We start from the raw sequence: 12,185 nt of genomic DNA on the forward strand, positions 1-12,185 counted from the left end.
CTATGACGTTTTTATGATATTTTATGCCTTACTATACTATGACGTTTTTTGACGTTTTTGTGCCTAACTATACTATGACGTTGTTATGCCTTACTATACTCTGACGTTTTTATGATATTTTATGCCTTACTATACTATGACGTTTTTTGTCGTTTTTGTGCCTTACTATACTATGACGTTTTTTGACGTTTTTATGTCTTATTATACTATGACGTTTTTTGACGTTTTTATGCCTTACTATACTATAACGTTCTTATGATATTTTATGCCTTACTATACTATGACGTTTTTTGACGTTTTTATGCCTTACTATACAATGACGATTTTATGACATTTTATGTCTTGCTATACTATGACGTTTTTTGAAATTTTTTTGCCTTACTATACTGTGACGTTTTTCGCCATTTTTATGCCTTACTATACTTTGACGTTTTTATGCCTTACTATGACGTTTTTTGACGTTTTTGTGCCTTACTATACTATGACTTTTTTTGACATTTTTATGCCTTACTATACTATGACGTATTTATTCCTTACTGTACTATGATTTGTTTAAGCGTTACTATACAATGACGTCTTTATGACGTTTTTATGTCTTACTATACTATGATGTTTTTATGACTTCCTATATTATGAAATTTTTATAACGTACTATACTATGACATTTTGATGATTTATTACACAATGACATTTTAATGATATTGTTACGTTCCCTGTTAAAGCTCAGGGATGTGGGGAATTAACATGGAATAAAATAAGTGAAACAGTCAAACCAAAAAGACTTGGGGAAACAGATTTAGGAAGAACAAGGGATTTTATTATAAGTAAAAACAACAACGAAAAGCTGACAGTGGGAAACTAAAACTGCAGCAAAACTAAGATAACACAAATTAACAACATTCACAAGTTAAGAATGTCGCTAGGCTTCAACACTAAATCTCTGAGCAGCTGTCTTTGGGAGAACAGTCACACAGCTTGTCAACAGCCGAATGGAACACTCTGACTCTGACCAGGCCTCCTCACTCCGCCTTTATGCTCCAGCTCCTGATTGAGAAACCAGGCCAAGTCACCTGCTAGAGAAAAGGGGAGGGCAGAGGGACACGCTCCCACAACACAACACAACAGCACGTAACAGAAATACTATACTATGACATTTTTATCACATACTATACTATGATGTCTTTATGTCTTATTATACTGTAACATTTTCATGACATACTATAGAATTACTTTTTTATGACATTATTATGTTCCCTACTAAAGTTCAGGGATTTCGGGAATTATCATTGAATAAAATAAGTAAACCAGGCAAAATAAAAATATTCAAGGAAACAGATTCAGCAAAAACAATGGATTTCATTCACAAATAAGTAAAAACTACAACGAAAAGCCGACAGTGTGAAACTGAAACGGTACCAAAACCAAGATAACCCAAGTTAATAACAACCACGGATCAAGATGATCACTAGGCTTCAACACTAAAGCTCTGAGCAGCTGTCTTTGGGAGAACAGTCACAAAAACAAAACAAAACACAACACTTCGGCACGTAACAGACATACTATACTATAACTTTATGTCTTACTATACTATGTCATTTTTTATGTCATATTATCCTATGACATTTTTATGACTTAGTATACCATGTCTTATTTATAACATACTGTACAATGACGTTTTTGTCTTATTACACTATGACATTTTCATGACATACTATACTATGATATTTTTTGGACTTTTTATGATTTATTTTACTGTGACATCTTTGTCTTACTATACTGACATATTTATGACTTACTATACTATGATGTTTTCTATGACATTTTTAAGTCCCACTATACTATATTGTTTTTGTTTTTATGACATAATATACTATGGCTGGACTGTAATATTGGGGCTAGCCCTATCAATGCGAATTTCCCTGATCAGCCTGTGGCCCTTTTGCTGCCTGTCATCCTTTCTCTCTCTCCAATCTTCTTGTCTCTTTCTTACTATAGTTGTAATTTAGACAAAAGCCTGAAAAAATATCTGAAAAAAATTTTTTAAGATAGTCTGTCTCTCTTTATCTCTGAGTGTTTATGAGTAAACAAACAGCTCAGTCTTTGTCTTTCATTTATGTGTTTGGTGATGACATTTTGGTCAGATGATGTCGCAGTTATTACATCAGGATTTGACCATAGGCGGTCCAGCAACATAGTAGGTTTTAACCTAGTCTTGTTTAATTACGAAAAGCTCAACAATGGTTTTTGTTCAGAGAATATGTGTTTGCTCCGAGGAAAGCCTAGTGGGCTGAGGATGTACAAGACTGAACCAAATACTGTGTACATTTAGGATTACAAAAAATGAATATGGTACTAACAATTATGTTAATTTATCTGAAAAGCAAAGATCTTTGTGTTCAGTCCAGATTAGGTATTTTAGCACTTGCTGTTGAAACTGGACAGAAGAAAAGCAGATTTGTTCCGCCTGAATGATAAAGTTTCCTATTGTCCTTGTTATTGGGAACGATGCAACACTTTGTTGATAAGTAAGGATAAAAACAGATATTGATGTTGTAAATATAGATGACAGTACTGAAACAAACACAATAGTTACTCTGAACACAAGGTAATGTCTCCTAGTAAAGACTAGGAGACATTACCTTGTGTTCAGAAACAGTGAGACAGTGAATTAAGTCAATTTAAACAACTGGAAAAATGGAGGCATTCTAAAACATCTGACCCATAGTGTCTATATAATGTGTATGTATGCAAAAATATACAGACATACTTTTCTTGCTGCATTCTCTCCCATCTACATATCTTGCTCATATGCATAAGTGCTGAGATATACACCAGTGTATAAAAATACTCAACTCTCTCATACACTGGATTCACAGGAGGCCTCTCCTCCAGACGTCCCATTAACCTCTCACTCTTGAGGGTTTATAGAGCTGCACTGGGATTATCTCATCTGTAGGATGTAGTGATACTCCTGTTTTTGGGGGGGGTTTTTTCTCCGTTCTTCTTTTTTAAACTCTCCATAAATCTCCTGCAGGCATAATGTTGTCTGGGAAAAGAGTGATTGGGTCAGGGAGGTTAGGTCTTAAATTTTGACCACCCTCAAATAACAAAAACTCCACCGCCTCCCTGGAGTTTGGTCTTTTGGAAAAAGTTTTGTGGATTACAGGATGAAGGCTTCCAGCTCCGAATCCACCAGGACCTCATGCCTTTTTCTGCAGCCAGAGACACCACAGCTGTCCTAGTCTGTGGATACTGTGATCACATGCTGCTCCGGGGCTCCACTAAACCAGAAATGATGTGAACTTGATATGATTAATAGACATCAATGGATTTGCAAACCCTTGCTTGTCTGTAACAGGGTGAATAAAGGATTCCTAGTGTTGTTTGTAAGGAGCATGAAAGCTCGACTCGCTGTTTCCTGTGTCACGGCTTTTGTTCGAGCAGACATCTGTCTTTTACTGTAAAATGATGTGATCATTCCAAGAAAATGCTGGAACCTTGTCTGGCTTCCAACACTCAAGAGGTTCAGACTGGAGGAAATAGTTTTTCCTCCTTCACCTCTGAACAGACGCCAGCCGTCCTTTATGTGAATTTCATGACACAATATACTGATGATGGATTAAAAAACCATTCAGCACTGACAGATTTCACTGAACATGCTGGATTTTCATACAGTGATGTTGTGTCTTTGATTCAGGTTTATCTCTAAACTTCAGGTCCCTCAGGTTTTGTGACCTGACTTTCCTTGTCAATTCAAGCCAAACAGATATTATATATATCGCATTGTATTATTGCAGATACAATAATAAGTGCATGGTTATGATTGATATAACAAGAAATTGCAGTACAGAAATACTGAAGAATTGTTTTGTAAGTAATTCAGGAAGTGTTGTCTTTACATTTTTTTGTCCACCAGAGAGAAATTACAAGTTTATTTTTCACTGTAAAATGTGCCTCTTAATTTATCTAGTTTAGTCCAAACTTAAGGGTTTTTATATGATGCATGTTAATGTGAAAACACTCTCTGCATGTGTGTTGTTATATCAGATTTAAAAAAAAGAAAAAATATCAAAATTGGTGAGGCTTAGTGCTCTACATTTAAGAAAATCACCCCCAAAATAATGCCGAAAACTTTAATATTTTTAAAGTCACTATATACAATTTTCAAATTGGTGGCTTTAATCACATTGTTTCAACAATTGAAGTAATCTGCTTCCTTTTTTAACTTAATTCTGTTTGTTTATATACATTTTTCATAGTAGTGGTTTGTTTTTTATTGTATGATGTATTTATATTATTGATACTACCACAAGGGGGTACCAAAGCTGGAAATTCTCAAATCCTACACATGGTGGCTTTAATGTTCTGCATTCAGTTCTGAGTTAGTCTAATTGTAGTTTAGTTTTTAAAATATGACAAAACCTGGTCATTGTAATATCTCCCTCAACAAAATCAATTTCCTAATGAAGTGTCCTTAAATTTAGTCTCTAACTCAACACTGAAAGAGCTACTTTCATTGCTTGTCATAGTAGTAAGTGTTTTTTATTCTTAGGTTTTAATATATTTTTGTAAGTACTTTTTTCCCATTAAAGAGTATGATAGAGCACTTATTAAATAGTATATATTATACTGCTTATATATTCTAAATTATGGGACTTAAAGTTATCAAAAAAGTGTAAGTGGAGCTTTTTTGTTGTTTTTGTACATTTTGTTCAAGGCATGTCACCTGACATTTTCATCTCATTTTGATAAGTAACTGCTTTAAATTCCTAAAACTGCTTGATTTTCATTGTAACACCTTCCCCCCTCTTTATTTTTCCAGAACCATGACCACGGCTGCATCGCCTGTCGTATCATCTACCGCTCTGACGAGTTCCACCCTCCCATCCTGCCGCCGCGGGCCGACCTGACTGTGGGGTTGTACGGTCAGTGGGTGAGCCAGCGCTGCGAAGTCCGCCCTGAGGTCCTCTTCCTCACCCGCCACTTCATCTTCCATGACAACAACCACACCTGGGAGGGCCACTACTACCACTACTCTGACCCCGTCTGTAGACACCCCACTTTCACCATCTACGCCCGTGGACGCTACAGCCGAGGGCTTCACTCCACTCGAGTAATGGGCGGGACAGACTTTGTCTTCAAAGGTAACTGAGTGATATTCTCTAATCCTACAACTCTCATCTTTTAAGTTAAATACAAACAACTCTCAGAAGAGACCACATTTATAGTGACTGTAACATTTAATTTTTCATGTTTCACTCCACTCCCTAAATTATTTTCTCCAATTATCCTCATGTTATGGATACAAATACTTGTATCCTTAACATCAGCTTATGACTTTCACTTTTGTTGCAGTTTAAAAACAACTTTGGTCTTAATACTGTTCTGTTAGAGCCATAAAACAAACTGAAAGCTGAAACACAAATGCACCAGTCTGCGCTCCAGCTAAACATCATCCATTACCCCCATTATAATGCAGCTATATTGTTCCCTCAATTATTTGATCAGCGCTCATAACAAGCCATTTCTGCTCATACTGTTCTGCTCTGTTCAGTAAATATGAGGCCACAGCCAGGAAATGGTTAATACCCATAAAGACTGGAAGCAGGGGGAAACAGCTAGCCTGGCTCAGCCCACAGACAACTAAATCTGCACAATTTCATCTGAATTAAGCAAACAAGATATAATCAGTTAAATAGTGAGCTCTAGAGCTGCTGGTAGGTGGATGTTGTCACCTTCAGACAGATCCAGTCTAGCTGTTTCCCCCGTTTCTATTCTTTGTGATAAGATTAGTTAACCATCACCTGGCTATAGCTTCATATTCACTGTACAAACATGAGAGAAAATGTCAAAATAGATGGTTACAAAAACTGTCACCTTAACGAGTTCATTGTCGGTTCAGGTGACTTATTTTACAAGGCTTAGTTACAGAGAACCTTAACCTATAGCCTAAAACTAAAAGACAAAAACTACCAACTCACAGCCTTATTCTACTGTTAGACTAATTAAAATTTATTAGCTGAAGCCTGACTGGAATATTCCAGTAAATTTGGTCATTGTGTATATTTATTTTGATAGTACTGTACTCACTAATTAATTGTTGAGATGTGGGACCTTGTCAACATCACTAGGAAGAAGTGCAATAGGAGCAGTCAGACGATCATACGGGTTTTATTCAAACTTCTAGTGAAAACAAAGGTTGTAATGTCCACCATAGTAACAGACAGATGTCCTGGTTCAACTTTTGACCTACTCTTCTTACTGTAGTTTGCATTTGATTTGACGGGTTTATTGAAGTTTAAATAAAGATATTAGCTGAAACTGTTCGTCTGACCGCTTGTATTTCTTCAGCAATGTTGTGTTCCCAAATCTCTGGATTTAACTCAGTGAATATGATGTTTCATAATCAATAGAAAAAGGCCAAAACTCAAGTTGTAACAACAAGCAGAGAAAGAATGGGCCTCATGCAAGAACATCTTCAGATTCTTACACTGAACTTCTCTCACTGTCAAAGTCTCCAACTCACCAAATACCACCTGTTCATGAGCAAGTGTCCACCTGTGATGTTACATCATTAGCATAAGCACCGCCCCTAACATGGCCTTCTGTTGGTAAGTTTGATTCACAAAAGTCATACAGGGGGTAAAAGAAAATTTCCCACCACAGAGCTTCAAGTCCTGTTGTCAGCAGAAACAAAAACAGCAGGTTTGACACAGTCAGTGGCTGTTTTACTAAAACAATGGACCACTTCAGGACATCTGCTCATACGAGTGGTTTGCATGAGGCCCATTGACTCGTCCAGTTTAAAGTTTAGAGTCTCAGGGTGTCTGCACCTGTGAGTGTTTCTCTGAGCACAACATCACCAACAGGTCTTCTTCTGTCCTCCTTCCTCTAGTGAACCACATGAGGGTGACGCCCATGGACTTGGCCACCACCTCCCTCCTCAATGTCTTCAACGGTAATGAGTGTGGAGCGCAGGGGTCCTGGCAGGTCGGGGTGGAGCAGGATGTCACCATAACAAACGGCTGCGTGGCGCTGGGCATCCGGCTCCCCCACACAGAGTACGAGCTCTTCCGCATGGAGCAGGACGCCCACGGCCGCTACCTGCTCTACAATGGCCAGCGTCCCAGCGACGGTTCCAGCCCGGACCGGCCAGAGAAGCGGGCCACTTCTTACCAGATGCCGCTGGTCCAGTGCTCGGCAAGCAGCCAGTCGTCCGACTACAGCCAGGGGGACGACAGCTACAGGCCTCTGCTGCACCACAATGACTGCACAGGGTGGCACAGAGGCAGCGAGAAACACGTCACTGTGGCTTTGGTTGCGTTCGTCATGTCTGCGCTCCTTTTCTGGCAAAGCTAGAGAGCTGTTTGAGCTTTTTCTACATAAAGACACAAAACAAGAGTGTGGATTACAAGAGCAGACTGGGAGACTGCTTTTTTTTTTTTTAAAACATATGTAAACTTTTAACTTTTCCTTCTTTGATGAGAATGAGGATGAAAACTGGTGCCCCTGATCCTCTGAACTCCTCCCCAGCTACCAAAGACTCAACACTGCTGCACCACAGAAACTGCACTTTACAGTGGAACCAAAGACCGACTAGTCTGTGTTTCCACAAATATAAAAAGATGTCTATATATCCACACAGACCTATGTTTTTATACAGTGTATTTACCAACAACTGTCATGTTGTTTCTTGGTTTGGTATTACAAAAAAGAAAACTATTTGATGCGTGGGAAGGTTTTCTACATTGAACTCTCTGACAATGAGCTCCTTGTCTCGAGGACATATGCTTGTGAGTCACTGTTTACAGTAAAAAAAAAAAAAAGGAACCACCGTACTTATATTAAAGCAATTTGTTTAAATATAGCCTGAACTCAGCAGCAGTTTTCTGTCATCTATTCCACATAAAGGTCATACTGTTACTTTGGACACAATAAAATTCTTTCATCTCCTTCTCATAGCTGAATCTTCACTGGCCGAAACACTCATTTCCACTGGGGCTATTTTAAAATTATATTCTACTTCTGGGAAACTGTACCTGGAAAAGTTGCATATGAACTAGAGTTCCTCAACAACTGAAGAATTGACTGTAAAATTTAAGTAACATTTCACCTTCAATTAGGACTGGGGAACAAAATATTAATGAGAATAATTATCTGATATCAGTGTAGTAAATGCACCACATGAAATAATCAAATATAACAAATTATGCTCTACCTTAACATGTGGAAAATATGTTAAATTACAATTTGTTTGGAATCACTGGCGTAACAGCAGAATTTTGCAATACAATACTACAATATGATTCCACTACATTACATCGCTGGAAACTATTGAATGATCTAGTCTTACGAGCAATCAATAGCTGTTACACGGTTTAAATATATCAAAGTGACTCTGTTTTCATAAATCTTGAAAAGATTTTATGAAAATGCAGCACTTTGTGCGCATTAACTGTTTGGTTAGTTTGGCCTAACTCCATGATTAAAATTGACATGCTATCATCATAAACAAAACTGACATTACATGCACATTACAGAAAAAAACAAACAAATGCAGGAATACAACTGTGCTAACAGGAAATTACGCAAAGGTTGAATGATTGAGTGACATATCAGAACTCAACCTGCTGCCACTTTCATAAGTAAAATCATAAACTTGTCATTTCATTTTTCTTGTTCCCTTGATAATTTGAGCAGAACTATTCATCAACCGCTGACTTTACATCACTCTTTTCTTTAAATACTGTAGGTCCTCCACTTACGTTACGATTTACAGTGTAGGATAGTCGTGTCTGTGTCGTGTTTTTTAAAGCGGCAATCTTGAAGATTTTTACTCACTGTTGCCGAATAAGGTCACACAATGGTGACAGAGCCTTTGATCCACTGATGAAGTCATATGAAGTCCCTGCACTTTACAGCTTTATGAACTGGGTGTCTGGTGTGACTCACGTGCAAAATCACAAGGAACATGAGTCACTGACACAAAGTTGGTGATTTGTGTGGTTCAAGAACAAACCTGCGATTACCATGTATCGCCATAGGTGCCGCCAAAGATAACAAAACAGAGATCTTTGAGATTGCCACTTTGCGCAGAAGGTCATTAAGACACAGACAACTGAAGTTACGATTTGTCGAACTTCAATAATTTCTCAAAACTGAACAATTCCTTCAATAGATTCACCACAGGGAACTTGTTTGATCAAGTGGATTGAATTTGTGTAATCAGTATGAAATTGGCACAACAGGTGGATTCTGGTAATTAAGAATAGAAGCCACATATTACCTGTCCAGATGTTCAGATGTTCAGATGTCCAGCTCCCTGAATCCCTGAGTCTTACAGTGAGGAATCTGACAGGAAATAAGAATAGATTTAATGCTCTTTGCTCCTCCAGGTGGTTTCTGAATTTGAGAGCAGAAATAAATTCATAATACCTCCACTGGGAATAAGGTCATCGGTTTGTGGTACAGGATCAGCACCCATCGGTTCCCCAGTGGGATCACAGAGGTCGCAGGGATGTCCTCAGTCTGAAGATGTCGTCACCAGCACCTGTTTGGGAACTTCTAGCTCACAAAAATTTTCACAGCTGTGTTCAACAGAGAGCGGACAAACAGGCCACCACATCATATTCTATTCCTGCAATGGAAAAACACTAAGTGACGGTACTTACTTAGGGCCAGTTTGTTCACTGTACCCAGACTTAACCCCCATCAGCTCCAAGAAATGTCTTTGTAACTGGATACATGTAGAAGATTAAAAATGTGCTTTTCATTGTTGATCTGTTATTACATTCCTGTTCTTATAGACATAGATTTTGTATACTGTACAAACTGAACATTCAACAGAGAACATGTTTTTATTAATCCCTTTATAAGATTTTATGATGCCCGATAGAGCATTAAAAACGCCTCGTTTTTTAAGCATTTGGGGAGTAGATAGTAGTAGTACGAGGGAGTTACACATGAAGCTGCCAAGAACAACCATCCCTGTGCTGGAGGCCACTGTGTAGCTCTACAGGAGCAGCTGAAGGCGAAGCCTGCCTTTATACTGCCAACACCTTTAGATATCATCATTTTGTTGTGTTCAGTGCAATTCAGGACTTCCAAATGACGTTCCTTCAAGCAGCTGCATCTACTTAATTTACTGATTCATCACTTTTATTTCCTCTGACATCCTGCTGAGGTTACTATTGGTGGATAAATTTAGATGTGCCTGTTGCAATTATTAGCACACAAACTATAAAATAAAAAGACAATTGGATAAAAAATATTGGGCAAACAAAGAGCTGCGCGGGAGAAAACAGAAACCCAGGTGGGTTTATATGCATCCTAGTAAGGCTACTGAAAATCCAATCAACAAACAGAAAAGCGAGCGAAAATAAATCCGTTTGGAGGCAACAAAAGCGCGAGTGGAGGCAGTTAGCAGAGTGGGATTGAGGATTTCTGATGCACAATGGTGTCACATGGCATCAGAAATCTCTGTTAATGGAAGACTGATACCAAAACATAATATTTTTCTTATATTTACCACCTAAATCTACTGCAGCTGTGAGCCGTTTACCTTAAAATGACAAAACAACATGAAATAGTGTCCCATATCCATATTAAGACATACATACATACTCTAAGCAGGTTTTGAGCATGTGGCATGGTCACACTGCGAAAAACTGTATACTCATAACAGAGAGAACGCTTACTGAAATTGTTGTGGTTTCCAGCTAATTCCAACTCAAAATCTCAAAAATGTTGGCGGCTCACATCCGACCCCGTAACAATAAGGAGGCTGAACGATACGTTCTCAGAGGACTTTTTGTTTTTATGATAACAATCGAACATTCAGGATTAAACTGTAAGCAGGGGAAGGGAAGCTCAATTTTTCTTTTTTGTTTGAAGGGGGAGAGATCACCTGTCGATTCACCATCTGTCTGTCTCTTTTTTTCTAATTATCTTTTCACCAAAATTGTACTGTTCTGCAAATCGGCCCACTTTCAATACTTTACTTACACCAACCTCAGAAGCAGAATACTAAGACAGTATAGTATGGACTTTGGGTGTGCCAAAAGTCTGGCCAGTTATTCACAAATATAAAACAACAAAAAAAAGTATATAAATGAAGCAACTTCCACCAATAACAGCACCAAGAAAAGGATTTTTCTCCCCCTTTCAAAATGCTCCACACTCAAAGTTTTGGCGCTCAGCTCATATTTAACGTGTCTGTTCAGTAAATGATTACTACTAGAACTGACCAATATTAGAGTTGATGAGGTCAAAATTACAAAAGTATAAAAATCTAATAGAAATATATGAACCATCATTGGAGATAATCGAGTATACTGAGTTAAATATATATGTATATATATGGATTTGCCTGACAGCAATAACAAAGTCACAGGAAGGCATATAACATGTAATTCTCGTGCTCTTTACTGCCAAGTCGAAAAAACATTGAAAAAAAATTTTTTCCCATGCAACCCTGTTCTCCAGGAGTCAGTATGAATCATATAACTTTATGCTTTAATAAAATGATTGTAGGCTTCGCTTTTGGGGAAAATCAAGCATGTTGTAAAGAAGGTTCTGTATTTTACCCATCAGGCAGTAATGAGTTAATTTTAGGGCCAAACGACCACAGCAGATTTCGTCGTCCACAATGCCATAATGTACCAAAACCGTATGAAATTACCTCGGAGCAACAAGCTAAGAAATTCAAAGTTACAGCTCCTGTGCAAGATCAAATCATCTAAACGCATAAAAACCCCTTCCCTTCCCAAGTTTAATCAGGTAGCGTCCAGACTAGATCCTAACTTCTACCTTAAATTCATCTTGTCGATGAAAAAACAGCATGTAAAATAACACTGCAACAAAGAGAATTAACTTCATTTCAAGCTCATAAAAAAGCAGATGTCTGAGGTTCAGACGCATTTTTTTTTTTACTTTTGTGACTCTTGGCAACTTATAACTGAAAGCCAAATAATCATAACTGAAATGTCAAGTGTATTTAAAACACATGGTTAGCTCATATTGTACTGAGGAAGGAAGAAAAAAAAAAAAAAAACTATCCACTACAAATTCTGGCAGCCAGACTGATGGGGAAACGTGGCACACAATCACAGTGCACTTATTTTATGGCACGATGTAATGAATTTTTGAGGTGTATCATTGAAGAGAGACACAGGAAAAGACGGCTA

At 37.9% G+C, this 12,185-nt stretch overlaps 1 protein-coding gene across 1 annotated transcript; it reads left to right on the top strand.

Annotated features, from left to right (window-relative positions):
* Positions 1-4,798: 4,798 nt before the first annotated feature.
* Positions 4,799-7,959, top strand: LOC111658378 (protein APCDD1-like; the record flags this gene model as incomplete). The annotated part of the gene is made up of 2 exons (XM_023410877.2): positions 4,799-5,144; positions 6,896-7,959. Coding segments are annotated over 2 exons (810 nt in total), but the record flags the coding sequence as incomplete, so codon positions are not given.
* Between the last annotated feature and the right edge of the window lie 4,226 nt (positions 7,960-12,185).

The sequence above is a fragment of the Seriola lalandi genome, unplaced genomic scaffold (assembly GCF_002814215.2).
Source record: "Seriola lalandi dorsalis isolate HSWRI2012SDOR001 ecotype SW California unplaced genomic scaffold, Sedor1 jcf7180002054441, whole genome shotgun sequence".
Classification (NCBI taxonomy): domain Eukaryota; kingdom Metazoa; phylum Chordata; class Actinopteri; order Carangiformes; family Carangidae; genus Seriola; species Seriola lalandi.